We start from the raw sequence: 21,021 nt of genomic DNA, 5'->3' as shown, positions 1-21,021 counted from the left end.
TAAATAGAAATTCAAAATGTATATTAAATTTTAAAATATTTTAAACAAAAGTTCAGGACAGTGAACTCTTCCTCATGGTATGACAGTACTTTGTAGAAATGGAAAAATGGGTAGTGCTAATTTATTCCTCTAACACAGCGGTTCTTAGTCTGTTGGTTGTAACTCCCTTGGGGACAGGATCAGAGGACTCTCCGGTCACCTAAAACCATCGAACAACACAGATATTCACATTACCACTCAGAACAGCAGCAAACAGTTATGACGTAGCAACAGAAATAAGTTTATGGTTGGGGGTCACCACAGCTCGGACGGTCACTGCGTTAGGAAGGGTGAAAACACTATCCTAGCAGCAACGCACTCTAACAACTATGACCAGAGCACACCTCGCATGGCGGTGACAGAAGTCTCTGCAGTCCTGGCTCTGGGGGGCAGAGACAAGAGGGGCCTGAGTTTGAGACCAGTGAATGCTATACGTGGTACTGGTTTGCTTTTATTTAAAAAAAAAAAAAAAAAAAAAAATCTCTGGCCGGGCGTTCACTCGGTTCACGGCTGATCTCAGGTAGGTAGTAAGCTTGAGAGGACAGCCTCCCAGGAAACCTGATTCTGAAGGCTTAGGTAAGGATGTCACTCACCACTGTCATCCTCCTGCCTCTGCCTCTCAAGTGCTGGGACCACACGCACAGAGCACTGTGCCCAGCCTTCACAAGTACAGGCCAACGTGAGTGTGAATGCAATGTTATTTATTACATTGTAAATGAGACACTTTCCGTCAAATGCAAAGGAGGAAACAAACACACATTGCTTATATGGTGTCAGTCTGACAAAGAATTATGAACGCTTGTGACTCTCGGGGGAAGACAGAGACGTGCACTGGAGCGTATGGAAGACAGGACTTGGGAAGGTCACCTTAGTCCCCAGCCAGCACAGTATGGGTCCCAGGACAGCTACATCAGGTGGAGTCTGTGACCAGATACTCAGCCTAAGAGGCTACAACTCGCAGCTGATGTCCTGTTGCGTCCACAAAGGAAAGGGCTCTGGCCTAGAGAAGGAAAGTGGCCCAGGAGTCACAGGAAGCACCGACGAGGAGAAATGACCGATCTCAGTTGAGTCCGCTTCAGGAGTGCTGTGCCAAGCCCTTCCACAGGTCACTGCCACTTGCACCATGAAAGAAGGAATGGGCGAACTCACAGGGCGGCGGCTGCAGTCACATCTTGGGGAAGCTGGCCAGGGTGGCTATGCCACAGGCGTTGTCCTTGTTCCGAGCCAAGAGAGCATAGCCTTTGTTTCCCCAGCTTTCTCCCCAGCTGTGGAACCAATCAAGAAAAACACTTAGCGCCTTAATTTACACAGTCCTTAAAACATTGCCTGTACTGTGCTAGGCACTGGTAACATGGAAACAAATGAGTGCGGTGGGGGTTTACTTTTAAAGAGTTTAAAGTGTAAACTGGGTGTGACAGAGGCGGTGGTGGCGCAGGCCTTTAATCCCCAGGCTTGGGAGGCAGAAGCAGGCGGACCCATCCTAGCTTGGTCTGCCCAGCAAGCTCAGGCCAGCAGAAGCTGCGTGAAGAGGCCCTGTCTCAGACATCAGAAGGAGAAGGAAGAGGGGCAGAGGGGCCGAGAGGACCGGAGGGACAGGAAAACACGATGTGGGAAGTGGTGTTTGAGGCTGGACCTGAAGGGTGCGCATTCAGGACCTGTGGGAATGGGGGGGGGGGAGGGTGGAAGGAAGTGAAAGTCCCGAGAGACAGTGTGGCTCAAAACCAGGGTGCGGGACAGACTGAAGCGGGACACAGCTCGGAGAGACAGTCTAAGATGAGATTGAAGATTCAGGGTCTAGCCTGAGCGACAGGAGGCCTTGTCCCAAAATATCAAAACCAACCAACCAGACGAAACTGTTGGGTTGTGTGGTCTTTGCTGTCAGTCTAAGGAGTTTTCAGCTTTGCTCTGGGGCAAGAGAGACTCGGAGTCAGGTGAATGAGACTGCTGGGATGTCAGTTAAATCTGAGTGAGCTGCGAGGGGCTGACACAAACACCTGCCCATCATCTGTGTGCAGCTAAGCACCTGGCACGAGGAGCGGCTGTCCAGCCTATGCTTGGAACATGACCGTCCACCCATCACGTTTCATAATTATGAGCCTGACAGAGCTTTTAGGAAGCTGGAGCTGAGGTGACAGACGTGTCCTCACCGTTACCTGTTTTTAATTATCCAGTGTTTGTTTCTCTTCTGGATTCCATAGCCCACCACCAACACCGCATGGTTCACATTTTCACGGTCGCAATTTTCATCATAGTACACGCCTGCGAAACAAAGCACGGATGAGGCTCTCTGTAACCTGTGCGATGCCCTGTGTGACGCCCTGTAGTGTGATGCCCTGTGTGACGCCCTGTGGTGTGATGCCCTGTGAGACGCCCTGTGGTGTGATGCCCTGTGTGATGCCCTGTGGTGTGATGCCCTGTGTGACGCCCTGTGGTGTGATGCCCTGTGTGACGCCCTGTGGTGTGATGCCCTGTGGTGTGACGCCCTGTGGTGTGATGCCCTGTGGTGTGATGCCCTGTGTGACGCCCTGTGGTGTGATGCCCTGTGTGACGCCCTGTGTGATGCCTTGTGATGCCCTGTGTGATGCCTGGTGTGATGCCCTGTGGTGTGATGCCCTGTGTGATGCCCCGTGGTGTGACGCCCTGTGTGATGCCCTGTGTGATGCCCGGTGTGATGCCCTGTGGTGTGACGCCCTGTGATGTGATGCCCTGTGTGATGCCCTGCCCTGCAGCAGCTGCCAGAGGTAGCAGGTAGAGTCTGAGTGTGAAAACTAAGCATTCCAGCGTCTCAGGCCACACCCACATCACGGGAGAGGGGTCTCTGCAGGAAGAGGTTCTCACCTCTGCTGTAAAACTGGAAAGATGTTAAACTTGCATCAATTGCCACAGAGACAGGTCCTACCCGAGCCACCGCTCTCTTGAGGGCTTTCTCGTTCCCCACAGGGATCTCTCTGTACCCTCTGCATTTGGCTGCCTTGGCTGTTGCATTGTACATACAACTTTCATCCTGCGAGAGGCAAAAATCAAAGGCGGAATAGGATTATAGTTAGTCAACTGGCAATGAGTTGGTAAGAAATTCAATGTTAGAGGCAATGAACTAGTCTTTGGGTCTTGCCATTTTAGAAAACTATGAGAAGAAGCCAGCTATGATGATGTGTACTTGTAATCCCAGCAATCAAGAGGCCGAGGCAGGAGGATTGCTGTGAGTTTAAGGCCAGTCTGGTCTACACAGTAGGATCCTGCTTCAAAAACAAAACAATAAGAATTTGAAGAAAAAAAAAAAGTCAAGTGGTTTCCCGCTTTCTAGCACCCACAAAAATCAACTCCAGGGGCTGGAGAGATGGCTCAGTCGTTAAGAGCACTGTCTGCTCTTCCAGAGGTCCTGAGTTCAGTTCCTAGCAACCACATAGTGGCTCACAACCATCTATACTGAGATCTGGTGCCCTCTGCTGGCCTGCAGGCACACATACAAGCAGAACACTGTACACGTAATAAATAAATAAATCTTAAAAAAAAAAAATCAACTACAAAAGAAAAAGACTTTTTAAAAAAGTGCATTTACTTATGTGTGTGTGCCCATGTGTTACACACTCCCTTGAAGGCCAGAGGAAGCACTGCACAGCTGGGGTCCAGGCAGGTGTGAGTGTGGCCACCTAGTGTGGGTGCTGGGAATAGATTTCGGGTTGTTTGGAAGAGAAAGCAAATATCCTTAAACCACGGAGTCCTCTCTCCAGCCCTTTGCCTTTGTCATCTTATTCGGCTTTTATTTCTTCCTGAGACAGTATGCCATGCAGCCTAGGCTGGCTCTGAACTCACTTCATAACTATACAGCGATGGCTCAAACTCCTGGCCCTCCGCCTCTGCCTGCACGTGCTGGGATCACAAGCCCTATCTCGCCCAGGCGAGAGGCTGTTTTCACTAACGCAGGACAAGGCAAGGTTTTTGAAATAAGAGCTTTTTTGTTTTCATTTTTGTTTTTGTTTTTAAACACAAATTATCTTCTGCCCGTGTAGTATGTGTTAGCTTCAGGGGTCAGGAAGGTGCTAGCTGCTCTGCTGGGGAGTTTGCCTGCACCAAGCCCAGTTCAAGAAATGGCCTTGAGCCGCTGTGCACAACTCCGGGAGGCTGCTGTGAGGTGAAGATCCTATTCCTTCATCAGAGTTAGAGACGAGTACACAACATGACAATAAATATCAACTAATGTGGCTTGTGGCCTTCCAAGAGCACGCACGTGTTGCAAGCCTCACCAACAATATGAGGCCTTGTCCAGATGGTAGCATACTCTCCTCCATGCTGGACATCAACACCCTAAGGCTTTACATGAAAGAATACGGACTGGAACACGCACAGCACTGCCAGCTTCTGATGGGCCAGCGTGAGGTTACAGTGATTTACTGCCTTAATTTTCCAAAACCTGTTCTCTGCCACATGATCCTGGTGTTAAACTGTTCAGATCAACCCGGCACAGTCGCACGTCCCTGCAGTCTTACCATGATACAAGCGATCCCAAATTCTAGATAAGCCTCCGTGCTGCCTGACCTCAAGGAGGAGGAGGAGAAGGAGGGGGGCGGGGGAAGAGAGCTGGGTGTGGTGGCGCACGCCTTTAATCCCAGCACTCGGGAGGCAGAGGCAGGCAGATCGCTGAGTTCGAGGCCAGCCTGGTCTACAAAGTGAGTCCAGGACAGCCAGGGCTACACAGGCTTCCCTGTCTCGAGAAACCAAGAAAGAAAGAAAGAAAAAAAAAAGCACAAACAAAATATATGGTCTACAAGTAAGATAAAGTTCGCGAACGGCTGTCAGGGCCTTACACGGCACAGAACTTCAGGGCCTTACACGGCACAGAACTTCAGGGCCTCACACGGCACAGAACTTCAGGGCCTTACACGGCACAGAACTTCAGGGCCTTACACGGCACAGAACTTTGGTCCCACCACTCAGGAGGCAAAGGAAATAGATCTACGGGTGCTCCCCAGCCCCTCCCCCACCAATGACCTTGGACCAAAAAAAACCCCCCAAAACCCAAAACCTATTTCTCAACACACTGGTTGATGTAGTGCCAGGTAAATCCTGTGAGCTGAGCAGGAAGGACAGCTCTGAAGTCACAAGCACTTATTTTTGCAGAGGACCCAGGTTTGGTTCCCAGCACCCACATGGTGGTTGGTTCAAAAGTGCATATAGGGGCTGGAGAGATGACTTAGTGGTTAAGAGCATTGTCTGCTCTTCCGGAGGTCCGGAGTTCAATTCCCAGCAAGCATCTATATGCTGGGATCTGGTGCCCTCTTCTGGCATGCAGGCATACATGCAGATAGAACACTCATACACATAAGATAAATAAATAAATCTTTTAAAAAATTACATGTAATTGTTCCAGGGGATCCAATGTCCTTCTATCCTCTGGAGGGCACCAGGCACACACATGATATATACACATACATGCAGGCAAAATACTCATAAACATAAAATAAAAAAAAATCTAAAAAGACTCATGTTGTCAATTGTTAAGTGATTAATTATTAGTTCTTTAGTACATACTTTCCCCAAATATATCCTTTAACTAGTGCATGGGAAATGTGTTACATAATGTCAGAACTAACGGCAGCAGATCAGACTGTATAGACAAGGCCTCTCCTTCTTCACTATTTTGTTTTGGGTGCTGGTGTTTTGTCCCCCCCTCTGACGGAGGGCCCCACAAGGCTCAGGCGAGCTGTATTCAGGTTCACCATGTAGTTTTGGATGATCTTGAACTCCCAACCCTCCTGCCTCCGCCTCCCATGTGCTGGAGGCATGCACGCTAGGCCCCTCACCATCCGTTTAGAAGATGAAATACAAATGCCCAGGGAAATGCACAAATGAAGACAAGACACGAGCGTGACTCGGTGGGATTCCTTATGCACGGCATTGTGGAAGTATCATTTTTGGCAGACAGTGTGACATTATATAGTGAACTTAAAGATACATATGCCTTCATACCCAGGTGACTGCGCTCCAAACTGGTGTCCCCTAGGATATGTGCACGGGAGGAAAGCTGCAGTGGACAAGCAGACCCGGCAGGTGGAGCTTAGTGGGGAAACTCTTGCTCAATAAGCCTGGTAACCAGAGTTTGATCCTCAGGGCCCCCGGGGGAAGGAGAGAACCTAGAAAGCTCTTCTCTGGTACACACGTAAACACACACACACATACACACATACACACACACACACACACATACACACAGTGACACAGCTCAGCTGCACATACATCTGGCCTTCATTCCTACACAGTGACACATGCTCATCTGCACACACAAGCACTCACCATAAACACAAATACACACAAAAGGCATCATGTAAAATCTTAGTTTTGCTACATACTGCAGCGTGAATTTAAGTGTGTCACGATATCGCCTTAACTATGGAGGAACAGCGGGCCTAAGGGACACACTGAGCACACAACTTGCCTAAGGGACACACTGAGCACACACTTTGCATGTCACCAGCATTTCCATCACTGAACTTGCTGATCCTCCTTCTGAGGTCCAAGTCACAAAGGTCGCTACCCATCAGTCCCAGCTGCATTACAAACACCACAGGGCAGGAGAGATGGCTCCAAGTTTTCCCAGATTTGGGAAATTTCGTCCCTCTATGGGAAGCGATTCTATGAAGAAAGCAGGATGGGCGGGTCTGGGACCCAGGCCTATGATCCTGGCTCTTGGAAGCTCAAGGCAAGAGGAGTTCAGGGTCATCCTCAGCTACGCAGTAAGTTCAAGGCCAGCCTGGGCTACATGAGATTGTCTCAAAATTAAAGGGAAAGAAAAAAGAAAGGCAGGCAGCAGGCAAGCAAGCAGGATACAGTAACAGAAAACAGAACCTTGCTGGGGGAAGAGCGCGGTCTCACCTGGCCCACGTATGGATAAGCGTCTTCAGAGTCAATGCCCCCGTTCACCTGCACATACCGGAAGGCCCTGGTCATGTAACCTCCTCCACAGCCCTCGTTCTCTGACACACAGTCCACGAGATTCTGGGGACTCAGGGTTAAGAGTTTGCCAGTTTTCTTCTTGAGTTGGCCCTCCAGGGCACCCGCAGAGCTAAAAGCCCAACAGGAACCACACTCACCCTGAGAGAGAGAGACAGAAGAACTGTGGGTCGTCACTTTGTACCCAGGCACTGTGTGAGTCCCGGCACAGGCACCGTCCCTCCTTCATGGCTCTGGAGACAGGCCTGAGTTCTAACCCCGACTGTGCACGCTAGCTGTGACCTTCACCAGCGACTGATGGCCTCCATGCCCCAGTTTCCTTACCTTTAAAATGAGAAGACGTTGGGCTTGGTGGGACATAATGCAACCCTGTCACTTGAGAGGTGGAGGTGAGAGGGTCGGGAGTTCAAGGTCATCTCAGCCATAAACTGAGCTGGAGGCCAGCCTCCTGCACAGAGACGTGTCTCCCAACAGAGACAGCGAGTGAACTACAGTTAGACTCCTGTGAGGGCTGAGATGGCATTGGAAGCACCTGCTCTCCAGGACTGTATGCTTTCTCTTCCCCAGTTTTCTATCCTTTAAGAATGAGAGTTTCTTGAGGGGAGGGCTGTGCTTCGGACCCTGAACCCTTGGCTTAGCTCAGCACTGAATTCCTTTGGTTCTAGGAGCGGGTGATGGTCACTGAATTCAGACCATTCCTCTCGCTAACAGCACAGCCATCAAGGTCCTAGAAAAACAAGATTCTCCTGCAGGTCCCAAGTGGGGAAAGAGCCTCTGTGTCCTGGCAATTACAGTTTCAAAATTGATTTTGCACAAATATTTCTATATGAGCTCAAAAGTATACTTGTGAGGTGCATGAAATTTTTAAAGCAGAAAAAAAAAAAACTCTAAATATACAAACAGGTGATAAATTAAATAAGAGAATGGGCCATATTCTTGCAGTATGAGATCCGTCACAGTTCAGGCCAGATTGCCTACATGTACACACGCGTATAGGCGCGCACACACACACACACGCACACACGCACACGCACGCACACACACACACGCACATGCACACGCACGCACACGCACACACACACACACAACCCGCACCTGGTTTTTGACTGGAGTCACATAGCCTTTCTTGCGGTAGTCCACGGAGTCCGGGACTCTGCCTTCCCACTCTGGGGTGTAGAGAGTGTCGTTGCCGGAGGGACGCGTGGGTGGTAATGTGAGTCCAGTCATCCTCTGAACCACTTCTTCACTGGTCTGGGACAAAAAGGAGGCCAAGCGTTAGCGGGCACCAGGGTGAAGCCAGTGGGCAGCCTGGATCTGAGAGGCAACTCACCATGTCCCCCAAGTGATTCATAGCCAGTTCATACGTGTGGACACCAAGAGAGGCCTCAAGATTGTGAATGGAAATTTGCTTCAGGTTTTTCTCCCATATTAAACGCCGAGAGATTTCATGCACCTAAATGGGACAGTTAGCAAATCTGTAGGCTGTGTGTGGATATACAGGTAGGTTTGGGAGAACAGATGCAACCTAAGAGCTGGGCGGTGGTGGCACACGCCGTTAATCCCAGCACTTGGGAGGCAGAGGCAGGCGGATCACTGAGTTCGAGGCCAGCCTGGTCTACAGGGTAAGTGCAGGACAGCCAAGGCTACACAGAGAGACCCTGTTAGGAGCTTACAATCCTGCTGGGGAACTTTAGAATCTTCAGAGTACACATACAAACCTATGTGAAGTTCTAGAGAGACCACAGAATAATGGCATCACTATGAGAATATTCTCCAGAAGAGCTTTCCCCACATATACACCGCAGCCCCGTCTCTGGCACAGGGCACTGGACGCAGAGCCTTGTACACGCCAGAGTAGCGATCTGTTCCCGAGCTCCCCACCAGTTCAAGCATCTGTAAAGCAGACAGGTGGACTGAAGCAAGGAAAAGCCAGCTGGGGAGTGAGAGACCAGGCACTGCTTCCTGGGGGTCATCACGGGGAACCCAGATGCCCACACAGCGGCCTCAGGCCCCATCCCTGCTAACATGCTCCCCTGGGCACCTTGCTGTTATACTGCTTCCTGTGAGTCTTCTTCCACAGCTCCCACTGGGTGTCCAGCATCCCCTCAGGGTGCAGAGCGAAGCTCACCGTGGGTAGCAGCAGAAACTTCAACACCCACATCCTGGCAAAAGGAATCATTACGGGAGATTTCCATTGGTTTGCAGGCTGGCTTAGGATGTGAAAATGACAGCAGACACATTGCCAAGAAAGTGGCTTTTAACTTTTTAGGAGTTGTACAAATAAGTTCTACCAGACAACTGCAAACACATGCATTAACTCTAAGGTATTTGTAAACCCAAAAGAACTCCACCACCACCATCCCGCTCTCCAGCCTGTGCTGCGATGAAAGTGAGAGCCACCTATGCCCAGTGCAAGCATCCCCTTTTTTTTTTTTTTTTTTGGTTTTTCGAGACAGGGTTTCTCTGTGTAGCCTTGGCCATCCTGGACTCACTTTGTAGACCAGGCTGGCCTTGAACTCACAGCGATCCACCTGCCTCTGCCTCCTGAGTGCTGGGATTAAAGGCGTGCGCCACCTCGCCCGGCTTGCATCCCTTCTTTTGAACTATAATGAAACAGGCAAATTTGGCTGCACACAGAAAACTGACAAGGAACCGCATGATCGATCTCCATGATAGCGCAATAGTGGACAGAAGCTGGGAGCTGCTGGACCATCTGATTTCAGAGGCTGCTGCTCAGGGTGTCCCCTCCACACCGCACACACTCGAGACAACCAGTGGTGGCTACAAGTGGGTTGCACCTCTCCAGCATCCCCAGTAAGGGTGCACATGAATGGAAAAAGCACAGTGGGAACGTGGTGGTTAGAGAGCCAGGGTGCTAGCTACAGTATGCAGGCCTCTCTCTCACACTCTGCTCACGGTGCCCGTCCTGCCTACACCCAGAGCTTGCCAGGACAGGACGGGACTAACTTGCCAGTGTTTAGTCTGTCCCCGGTTCACTGTTGTCTTCATTTGCCTTCTCCTTTACGCAGGAAGCGGCTCTAATCTTAACCAGATGCCATGAGTAAGTAGCGCTCCCCCACCCCCGCCCCCCACCGCCGCCCCCAAAACAGAGACGTGGCCGCTTCACAGGTCGAAGACGCACAGATGGAAACTCAGGGTGCGAAGACAATAGTCCACAAAGACTTAAGTTCGCAGCTCACAGCTTTTCAGGAGTTTGCTCTGGCTCCATTAATTTCTTGCTTAATTGCAAGTTCATAAGTTTAAAAACCATTTCCTGTTTCCAGCATATCATATGACTTGTGCAACGCTGGCTACACTTTAATGCACTCTTGCAAAGCAACAGACCGTCCAGCAGGGCCATTTAATGCCTGGAGTGTTCCAGGCTTAGAGGTGGCTCGTAACTCTTCCACGGGGGCCGGTTAACCCTTACGTAAGGCAAATCCACTTTTGAGACACCCCTACAGAACTCTCGTCCTTTGCTTTTTCCTGACAACCACATTTTCACTCACACATATAACCATACACAGAATCCCATAGATTTCCAGGCATTTTATTTAGCCAGAAAAATGCACTAAAGATTATGTTTTTATTCGGGAAACTTAAAAGTTATTAGAGCCCCAGCTCACTATGTCCTTTCTCTTCTTAAAATAAGGTTAACCGGTTGGAATGAGACCAAAAGATCTAGAAGTTAAAAAACAAAAACATTACCTGCTGTTGAGAATCTTGTCGTCTCCGCTCCTCTCAGACGGGAAGTGTGGCTACCGTGAGCGGAAGACTAAGGGTGCTGGATTTATTCTGTCAGGATTGCGGAAGTCAACTCCAGCAGTGGCTGGAAAATTTGGGTAAGAGCGGGAGGTAGGGATAGAATGAGACGGGTTAGGGTTAGGAAGGACAGACACACATTTGTACAAAGTGTCTGCGTGTACAGATCATCTGCAGGGCGGAGGAGAACTGCTAAGTGCTCAGTTTCATTGACAGCACATTATTCAAATTGAGGCTTTTTGTGGGGAAATGAAAGGACGCAGCCCCAGTCCGCCCTTCCTCAAAATGTTGTATTGGGGAGTTCCACCTTTTTCTATCCTTCCAGTCAGGACACGCCTCCCTTACCCCGAACCAGACTTTATGTCAGATCCTATTTTGAGATGATAGAGAAACCAGGCGTGGTGGCAATCCTAGCACTGAGGGATGCAGAGGCAGGTGGATCGCTGTGAGTTCAAGGCTAGCCTCGGCTACAAAATGAGTCCAGGACAGCCAACAGTACACAGAGAAACCCTGTCTCAAAAAACCAAAACCAACCAACCAACCAACCAACCAACCAAAACAGAGAGAGAGAGAGAGAGAGAGAGAGAGGGAGGGAGGGAGGGAGAGAGAGAGAGAGAGGGAGGGAGAGAGAGAGAGAGAGAGAGGGCACAAGGGTGGGGTGAGGGAATCAAAGGCTAGAAAAGAGTAATTATAAGGCTCTAATTTAAACATTTAGAAGAATGTTGTGACCATTGGCTAGTGTAAACTGCTTCTGGGCAGGAAGCAGCTTTTCTGCTAAGCCATTTTGTCTGTGCAGCAGGAGGAGCTGCCCATGAAGTCCAGGTGAAATGGCTTTAGAGTGACCAGAAAGTCCAGTGTGTGTGGTGGTGCAGGCCTGTGATCCCAGCTACTCAGGAAGCTAAAAGCAAAATCATGACAGGCTGTGGGCCCACCTTTACCGTGGGGATGGGGCCAGTAAACCACGGAGGGCTGTGGGCCCACCTGGCAGGCCCGGTGGTTCTCAGTGAAGTCAAGGCCAGATGAGCCTAGGGTGAGTCTGAGGCCGCCAGGGCTGCATAGTGAGATGCTCTCTATGTAACAGCAGACTCAAATTCAAGCTTGGCTTAGGCAACATATTGAGAGCTTGTCTAAAAACCAAAACTTAAGGGCTGGAGAGATGGCCTGCAGTGTACATGCAGAGCACTGTATACATAGCAATAAATAAATAAATAAATAAATCTTAAAAAAATAAAATCAAAACTTAAGAGGACTGAGAAACATAACTTAGCGGGCGTGTGCTTGCGTAACACGAGGCCCAATGCCCAACGCAGCATTAAGGGAAGAAAAGCAAAGGTGCACCATGTATCAGCATTTACTCAACGGGCTGCCGAATGCATACGTGACTCTACTGCTAACCTCCCAGGGAGTGCATGTCCGAAGAGCGCTGAGCAGTGGGTGTCAGTCATTCAAGTCCCCAACTAGGTCCAGTCACAAGGGCCTCCAAATGCTTCCCCAAAACCCAGCATGTGACAGGTCATAAGAGTCTACTCAGCTGGGTGTGGTAGCACATGCCTGTAATCCCAGCAGTCGGGAGGCAGAGGCAGGCAGATCTCTGTAGAGTTCGAGGCCAGCCTGGTCTACAAAGTGAGTCGAGGACAGCCAGGGCTACATAGAGAAACCTTATCTCAAAAAACAAAAAACCAACAAAAACAAAACAAAACAAAACACCAAAAAAAAAAAAAAAAAAAAAAAAAAAAAAAAAAAAAAAAAAACCTAGCTCAGCTAACCACATGTGAAGAATTAGAAGACGAGGGACCGCAGACGAGAACGGATATTTCCACCAGTCTGGATTCAGTTTCTACCTGCATTCCTTGAACAGACTCTGAAGCCCTGGCTTGTCTCAATGCGTCACATGTGTGGAGGGAGCCAGGTGCACATCTGAACAATTCACAGCCTCCGTAACCCCATTCACCCAGAAGGACATACTGGGGAAAGACACCCCGATGTTCCCTAGTGGCTTCAAATTCCAAGAGCACTGCCCAGCAACTCCCACTAGACAACCCCCACTCCCAGAGAGTGTGACTAGCATCTCCACTGACTACTCAGGATGTGTCAGGGTCAGGAGGGTAAGAGGAACAGGATGCTGAGTGATCAGGGCCCTGTTATCTCTAATTCCTGAAACTAAAACTCAACTATGCTTTTTAAAAAAGATATTTATTTATTGTATCTCTATCTGCATGCCAGAAGAGGGCATCGTAACACACCACAGATGGTTGTGAGCCACGGTGTAGGTTCCTGGGAATTGAACTCAGGACCTCTGGAAGAGCAGACAATGCTCTTAACGTCCGGGCCATCTCTCCAGCTGCCTCAGTATGCTTTATGCTGTGTGTTTGGAGCTCACTCATGAACTCTCCAGTTGTTCATGTCTGCTATGTATGAGCTGTAGAGGGATACATACGGAAGCCGCAATCAAGATCACACAACACAATCAACTTTATAAAAGAAAAAATACTTTGTTTTAAAATCTTTGCTACATATCATTATTTTTGCCACTGTAAGGCTTAGCACAGATGGCCAACAGGAAAAAACAATCAAAAATAAAACCCTGAAGGAAAAAGCAGAACAAACCCCTCAGAGTGGCTTCTCCCCCCACCCCCCTCAAAAGCCCTGTGGTAACTGTACATTTAAGTTCAGATCACATTTAAAAACAAGGTGATTATTAAAAAACAAATATTTCATTGGAAACCCAACTTTTTGGTTTTGTAAATTGTGATATAAATATATATGTATACTGTATTTGTGCATATAGAATAAAAAAATAGCCTCCTTCCCCTATGGCCTGGCACCAGACTGGAGACAAATGGAGGGACACGGAGCACCTCACTCCCCAGCCTCGCCCTCTGCATTCCTCATGCCCTGTGAACACGGTTAATAGATCTCTCCCATAGTAATCCAGCTTTAAACAGGCTGCTGCTGTGAGAGTCACCTGAGGGAGGGCAGGGGAAAGCAGTGGCCCGTGCCTGCACGTCTATGGCTGTGGTTATCAAATGGCCCTGCTGGGATGTGAGTCTACCTCACGTAGACTTGTATTTATGCTCCAAAGCAAAGCTCAATTCCCAGACTGGAGAGGGAGCAGAGCAGGCAGACGCTGCGGTGAGGGTAGGCGGGAGGGGCTGCCGTGCGAGGGTTGTATTTGCTTATAACTCGTGTCCGTGAGGACTCACTTGGACAGCTAATCCAAGAAGTTGAGTTTCCATGCAGAATACCTCTCCAGAACACACGTGTGACTCACAGAAGAATGCAGCATTGTCATTATGGGCAAGCCTGGGCTCTCTGACAGTGTCTCCCTAGCCAGCCTATTTGGTAACGTGTGCAGACCTTCCAGGTACGGTGAGAGCACCAAGAGCACAAGGGACCCAGCTCCCTCACTGAGTGTGCCTGTCACAGGCCAGCCCTACCATGACAAGGCTGCACGTTGGCCTACAGCTCCATTAGCTGGGTATGGGTTTAAGTGCAGCAAAGATTTAATTTAAATACTCTTTGGCTGCAATCCTAAATAGAAAACACCTGGAAAAATTAACTTCTTAGGACTCTCTGAAGAGCAAGCAGAAAGACAAAAAAATCTGGGACAAATTTTGCATATACTCCCTAATAGGGAGAAAGAACAAAACATAGGAGCTCAACCACATGCACGCATGTACATGCGCGCACGCACACACGCACACACGCGCACACACTCACACACACGCACACACTCACAAGCATTCATGCTCCATCATGTCTTCTTCCCAGGGGAACGGCTCACTTCCTAATGCTCCACACACACCCACCCCACCTCACGACCCTCAGTGTGAGGACAGCTCTCCTCCCTCTGGTCAGAATGTCTATGCAAGGCAGTTAGCGGCTGTCTGGTTCTTCTATTCTGCCCTTGACTCCAGCACAAATCATTTCTGTGCAACTTCTGGTCAGAAGATAGGGACAGGAATTCTAACCTCACCTATCCTCAGATTTCCAGGGGACCCTATAACAGCCTGGGAAATTAATTTAATTTCTTCTAAAATGTCACTTCAGAGAGACATGGGGTGAAGGGGTACATATATATCAGGGGTGAGGGAAGGGAAGGGAGAGGAACCTTTATTCTGTTTACAGAAGATTTGCTTTTAAAAACAAACAGTGATTTCCCCCCGCCCTTATCCTCACCCCAACAGTTCTATTCTGAAAAGGGGGGGAACATGGTTAGGTCAGGAAATTCTTCGTTGTTGTAGCTGGTGCTCTGGTCGCCCAACATGGACAGCATTTCCTAATGAGACAAGGTTAGATCTGGGTCACATACCATCATTTTATTGAGTTCCCCCCAGCACACCCCCCCCCCGCCTGCTCTCCTCCCCCCCACACCATTGTTTCTTGAGCTGCGGAAGCCTATGCTGTGCTAAGCTCTCAGCCTTCATCCCCCAACAACTGGCCTTTCTCCTACTTCTTCTCCATCTTCCTCCTCTAGCTCCTTTATTTTCCTGTTTTCTAGAGCTTCCTTGATATTTTCTTTCTTTTTTTAAAAGATGAACTACTTTTAAAAAGATTTATTTATTATTAAGCATACAGAGCTCTGCCTGCACATACACCTGCAGGCCAGAAGAGGGCACCAGACCTCATTATAGATGGTTGTGAGCCACCATGTGGTTGCTGGGAATTGAACTCAGGACCTCTGGAAGAGCAGACAGTGCTCTTAACCTCTGAGCCATCTCTCCAGCCCGGTCTTTGATATTTTCAATGGAAGAAAATATGCAGCCCACATCCCACTTAACCCCCAGAGGCTTATCTGAAACGTGTACATCACATGTTTCCAGCCAAACCCTACTTTGCCTTCTTTTGGCCCCCATTCAGTCCGGCAGCCTTACAGCTGTAGTCAGCATGTTCTCCTTCGTGTCTGATTGTCCTAGTTACAGCCACGGCTACTCTGAGGCAGGTCTAGGTATGTGAGTTAGAGCATCTTTATGTTTGCTTCACAGAGGTAGCTTTGCCTGGTCTGGCTAAAAGGTGTGTTTATAACCATGTCAATTACTGACACTCATCCCTACAGAGCCTTTCTGTCTTTCCTTCTGTCTCATCTCAGACAACCCCAACCAATACCGAGCATTTGTCTGTCCATCCCTCCCTCCATTTCTAAAGTGTTGCCACTCACCTGGAAGACCTCAGGCTGGCTGGGCGGCTGTGCTGAGGTTTGCTGGACGTGCTGCTCGCTGGAACTGGACCGATGATGAGGCTGCTGGCCCTGCCACTGCGGCCAGACACCCACACCCTCTGAGGTCCGGGCCTGGAACTGTCCTGCAGTCTGTCCAGCCTCAGGAGCTGGAAATAAAGTAAGGGTAAACAGTTTCATCTAGTAGCGCCAATGGAGGAGAGAAACCAGCACACAGCTGCGTATGAGTCGACAACTTCACTGTGATGCCTCTTCTACTTTAAAACTCAGTCTTAAATTAAGCTTCATTCCCTCAACAGCACTTCTGAGGAATTCAGTTCCTTTAAATACGCAACCCATAAGTATACATGTTTTTATTACAGGTGTTAAAAGTTTTTCTACAAGTTTTTCTACAGATTTTTAAGGATCATTACTGTTTGTGTGTGGTGCGTATGAGCATTGTGAGCTGGGCTCACGGTGTGTGGAGTCAGCGCTTTCCTGCCACTGGCTGTGCAACAGCCCCTGTGCAAGGTTTTCAATTTCAACAGACCAGGACCGTGCAGTTCCTTATCATCAGTTCAGAACAAACAGGACACGGAGAAGCCGCCCTGACTACCAACCCCTCTTTCTATAGTGGCTTGATTTTCCTACTATCTCCCGTCTGTGTCTGAACTTACGGAAGCTGGCCCCACGGCTGGTGAGACCGGGGTAGGTAGCAGTGCCTGGTGACGCGGTGGGAGCACCCGGCACAGACATGGCACTGAAGGAGGACGAAGTCTGAAAGCTGCTCACACCAAATTGGGACGAACGCGTTTTGGCTGCAGCCTGGGTGGACACTTGCTAAAGAAAACAGAGAACAGAGTATTAACTGTGCACTTCCCTCCTGGAGTCAGCACTCACCAACCATAGCACTGCTCTGAGCACAGCCCAGGGCCTGCCTCCAACTGCAGACTTCTGACTAGCTCCCAATTCCTCCTAAACGCATGATTCCAGGCAAGTAAAGTGCAAAACAAAAAGAATGACAAATTGTGGTGACTATGTGACTAAGCTCACTGGGCCACGAAGCAGGGGAAAGACACTGAGGCAGAAGAGGCATTAGCTGGGGAGAGGAAGACATACCAGGAAGTCTAGAGCAGAAAAAGGGGTTATGATCAGGATACATCCTACACATACAGGAAAACATTACAGCAAACCAACTCCTATATATAACGAGCTCATAAAACTATGAGAATTAACAGAAATCATGTTATAAATTACATCTGTGTGCATGTTCAACATACATATGCGGACTCACATGCATAAACATGTCTTCCACATTCTCCACCTTAGATGTGTGTTCATGTGCATATGTGTGCGGGTAAGTGGTTGCATGCACACACAAGTACACACAGATAACAACGACGTTGGGTGTCTTCTTTTATTACTCTCTACTTTGTTTGTTTGTTCGTTCATCCATCCATCCCTCTATCGATTTTTTTGAGGCAGGGTTTCTCTGTGTAGCCCTGGCTGTCCTGGAACTTACTCTGTAGACCAGGCTGGCTTTGAACTCACAGAGCTCTGCCTGCCTCTGCCTCCCGAGTGCTGGGATCACAGGCTTCCACCTTACATTTTGAGGCTGGGTTCTCAGTGCCCCTGGGTCTCACCCATCTGGCTGGACTGACTGTAGCTCTGGGGATACAGGTGTGTGCGCTATCACACGTGACTGTGCTTCTCTAACATTTACTTCGTATGTCTGAGTGTGTGCACACGTGTGCACACATGCAGGCATGGGCACTGATGTTAGAAGGGAGCATGCAGGGCTGGTTCTCTTTTCCCTCCAAGTGGGTCTTGGGGACTAACTCAGGTCATCAGGCTTGCGTGACAAGCACATCGCCCACAGAGCCAACTCCAGTCGCAGCAGTGACCAGACCCCACTGCCTGGGTCTGGGCAGCGCGCACTGCATCCATTTCCAGGCTCTCTTCCTAGCAGCACTACCAGTTTTCTTCTTACGGAAGAGTTTGGTGACAACTCTCGGAGGGAAGTTCACATCCACGCTCAGTTACGTCTTTCTCAGTGCTTCTCTTTAAATCTGTATTTAAAGTGTCTTTTAATAAAAACTCTAAACTTGCTTCAAAAAGAAAAGAAAAAAAAAATTGGAAAAAGAAACTAGAAATGAAACCTATTACTAAGCTTACCAGGAGAGACTCCTGGTTGACACTTTGGACAGCATTTTCCTGCTTTTGTTTTCTACTGATTGTGCTGCTGTTGTTCTGTTTTTTTCTCACTATGTGGCCCAGGCCCATCCTTCTGCCTCAGCCTCTTCTGTGGTGGGCTTCACCATCAGTGCTCATCCTGGGCAGTGAAGTAACATGTAACTTTCCTGTGCACTTCTGCACAGATAAGACATGCATGCAACAAACTCTGGAGCTGGGTTCCAGTTTTCTTTTTTAGACATTTTAAAAAATATTATAAATAAGCCTAACATATTTTATATACATGAGACTATTTTCTTTCTTTTTTTTTTTTTTTTGGTTTTTCAAGACAGGGTTTCTCTGTGTAGCCCTGGCTGTCCTGGACTTGCTTTGTAGACCAGGCTGGCCTCGAACTCACAGAGATCCGCCTCCCTCTGCCTCCCGAGGTTAGGATTAAAGGCGTGCACTGCCACCACCCAGCTGAGACTATATTTTCACAAGTAAATGAATAGAATTACTAATTTTCTACTTTGGTCCTGTATCACACGGTCCTAATCAGTGACAAACTCTTTGAATTGACTCCAAACAAGCCTAAGTCAGCGCTGTTTACAGGGCTCTGAATTGGCAGCAGTTCAGACGTAAGGTGAAGAGTGAAAACCACAGGCTCTAATGAGTTCTGCAAGTATCTCTGGTATTTCAATTATCTGGCTACTCTCAACAAAGATGACAATTATTGGAGAGGAAGTATCTAAAATGACAATAGGGAAAAAAAGACCCCAACAAACAAAAAACAACACACAGGGTCAGACAGACAGGAGGATTTACCTGGGCGGAGAAGCCTGGACGGGTGCTCGCGGTCCAAGTCGGGGCTGCTCCCTGGCTAGAGTTGGAGTGACGAGAAATCTGGGCCAACATCTGCCCTGCAGAAGATGATGGCTGGACAATGGTTACAGGAGGGGTCAGACCACTATTCCTAGGAGGCAACAGACAGAGAGGCAAAGGATTCAATGGTGACTCTATCACAGAACCCACAGATCAGCGGACAAATTCTATCCCTAGATTCCTCTGATTTCCCTGGAGTTAAGGAAAACCTGATAAATTGGAAAAGCACAACAAAGACTGACAGTCACACACTGGCCACACAGAGCTGGGACTTGGAACAAGGCAGAAGAGCCGGTGCAAAGGGCAAAGCAGCTTCTTGGTCTCACCCCAGGTCCGTCGGAAAGGACCTGAGAAGCGAGGGAAGGCGGACACGTGGACTCAGCCCCTGCATCTGCAGAGCCCTGTCAAGCAGCACACACATATGGGCTCACCTGAAGTTTTCTGCCGGCCGGGGGTTGGGAGGGAATGAGCTGCCCTGGGAGAACAGCTGGTGGGTGGCAGGGACAGTGCTGGAGGAGATGCCTTTACTCTCATCTGTAGACCAAAAGCAGTTGGGGGAGGGCCATCAAGGGGCTGCAGCGTACAGTGTAATAAGCCCTGCTACTCATCAAGTGCTGTCACTCAGGAGGAAGCATGTCGGCAGACAACTGACTGGGCAGTGGCAGTCGCATCAGTGATAACCAAAATCCGTCTGTAAAAGGAGTCTGCGGGGGAATCCTGTACCTGTGCTGATGCTGGGATAGATTTCGGAAAACCTTGGATCTCTGTCCTGGGCAAAGAGTCCCTCTGACTTCTCAAGGGGCTTGCTGTGTTCTGGTCCTGCAGTTGCCACAGACTGAACAGAAACCTATGGAATAAAATAATAAAAACGATCAATAGAGCCACACATGGTGGCGCACCCCTTTAATCCCAGCACTCGGGAGGCAGAGGCAGGCGGATCGCTGTGTGTTCGAGGCCAGCCTGGTCTACAAAGTGAGTCCAGGATGGCCAAGGCTACACAGAGAAACCCTGTCTCGAAAAAACAAAAAAACAAAAACAAAAACAAAACAAAACAAAAAACCCAAAAACTAATCAATAAATGGTTAATCTGGCAATTCAATAATGTCCACATTTATATAAAAATACGCATATTCTCACTGGCACTGGAGACTTTTTTCAAGATTTATTTCTATCCTTTTAATTATGTGTTATGTATGTGCAGAAGTCAGAGGTATCAGACCTGGAGCCGAGTTACAGGTAGTTGTGAGGCACCAGTGTGGGTGCTGGAGACTCAGCTTGGGCCTTCCGCAACAACAGCGCTCTCTTAACCACTGACGCCACCTTGCCAGCACCGAGATCCACTCAAAGAGAGGCTCGCTGTCTTCTCACCTGGGAATGACTGTAGCTGGCCAGCCCATCTCGTCCTGGCCCCATATCCAGTTCTGTTTGCTGCTGCTGCTGCTGCTGCTGCTGCTGCTGCTGCTTGCTGCTGCTGCCTATAGGAGAAACACCAGTGTGCAGAGCAACCGGGGACAAGGAGATTTTAACAAAGGAGTTGGAGAAAAGGCCTTTAAAAAATAAACCATATGCAGCAACAACAAAAAACTGATTGCACATCAGCACGTCCCAACTGGTGATCACTCAAAGGTAATTGTTTCACTGTTTCTTACCTGGACACCAGCTGCCCTGTGCCCATCTCTAAGGATAAAATTGCAGATGGACCCAGCTGTGACCTCTGGATTGTGTTAGGACAGTGCAGGCCGTGGTTCCTGGCTAGAGTTCCTAGGAAAATAAAGTAGACAAGAAACCAGAAGGGGGAAACAAGGAATGACTCAATACAATAAACTCTATACACTGCCCTGTAACGTGGGGTAATCACTAACAGATCTTTATGAAGTCCAGCCATAAGTAACTTACCAGCAAACAAACAAACAAAAACCCATACCCTGGACAGCACAGTACAAACTGAAACTATGTCCGAAGAAACAGGGGCTCATCCTGTTCTCTGTTTGCTTGATGTCTTGAAATAAGGCCTCACACATAGGACAGGCTGGTTACAAATGTGCACCGCCACACTCAGTTTC

General features: G+C 48.8%; 2 protein-coding genes across 3 annotated transcripts in view; both read right to left on the bottom strand.

Moving 5' to 3' along the window:
* Nucleotides 1–1,104: 1,104 nt before the first annotated feature.
* The window catches only part of LOC127199556 (cathepsin K), a 51,922-nt gene continuing 32,005 nt past the window's right edge, over nucleotides 1,105–21,021 (bottom strand). Inside the window, exons 1-8 of one of the 2 annotated variants that reach the window (XM_051157706.1) lie at nucleotides 10,696–10,889; nucleotides 9,029–9,149; nucleotides 8,318–8,440; nucleotides 8,083–8,238; nucleotides 6,910–7,128; nucleotides 2,878–3,043; nucleotides 2,193–2,298; nucleotides 1,105–1,304 (exon numbers count right to left, since the gene is read on the bottom strand). In XM_051157706.1, the coding sequence (XP_051013663.1) occupies nucleotides 1,205–1,304; nucleotides 2,193–2,298; nucleotides 2,878–3,043; nucleotides 6,910–7,128; nucleotides 8,083–8,238; nucleotides 8,318–8,440; nucleotides 9,029–9,148 (990 nt within the window). In that variant the 5' untranslated portion in view covers nucleotide 9,149; nucleotides 10,696–10,889 and the 3' untranslated portion in view covers nucleotides 1,105–1,204. Of the gene's footprint in view, nucleotides 1,305–2,192; nucleotides 2,299–2,877; nucleotides 3,044–6,909; nucleotides 7,129–8,082; nucleotides 8,239–8,317; nucleotides 8,441–9,028; nucleotides 9,150–10,695; nucleotides 10,890–21,021 lie in introns of those variants that run through there. The other variant, XM_051157707.1, reaches the window with a different exon arrangement.
* Nucleotides 14,815–20,934, bottom strand: LOC127199096 (aryl hydrocarbon receptor nuclear translocator-like). Its single transcript, XM_051156948.1, has 8 exons — nucleotides 20,883–20,934; nucleotides 20,327–20,433; nucleotides 19,682–19,805; nucleotides 19,390–19,492; nucleotides 18,902–19,049; nucleotides 16,582–16,744; nucleotides 15,908–16,074; nucleotides 14,815–15,028 (listed from the first exon to the last, which is right to left on the bottom strand). Exons 1-8 carry the CDS (start codon nucleotides 20,932–20,934, stop codon nucleotides 14,939–14,941), a joined length of 954 nt encoding a protein of 317 aa, XP_051012905.1. The 3' UTR covers nucleotides 14,815–14,938.

Source organism: Acomys russatus, chromosome 15 (assembly GCF_903995435.1).
Source record: "Acomys russatus chromosome 15, mAcoRus1.1, whole genome shotgun sequence".
Taxonomy (NCBI): domain Eukaryota; kingdom Metazoa; phylum Chordata; class Mammalia; order Rodentia; family Muridae; genus Acomys; species Acomys russatus.
The sequence above is the reverse complement of the archived record's forward strand: the minus strand, read 5'-3'. Positions and strand labels throughout refer to the sequence as shown.

Excerpts from the sequence above, each read along its gene's own strand:
- LOC127199096 (XM_051156948.1), bottom strand. The coding sequence starts at position 20,934 with ATGAGCCCCTGTTTCTTCGGACATAGTTTCAGTTTGTACTGTGCTGTC. Across the intron at positions 20,434-20,882 it reads TTTGTACTGTGCTGTCCAGG|GCAGCAGCAGCAAGCAGCAG; the intron begins GTATGGGTTTTT and ends TTTCTCCTATAG. Across the intron at positions 16,745-18,901 it reads GTCCAGGCTTCTCCGCCCAG|CAAGTGTCCACCCAGGCTGC; the intron begins GTAAATCCTCCT and ends TGTTTTCTTTAG.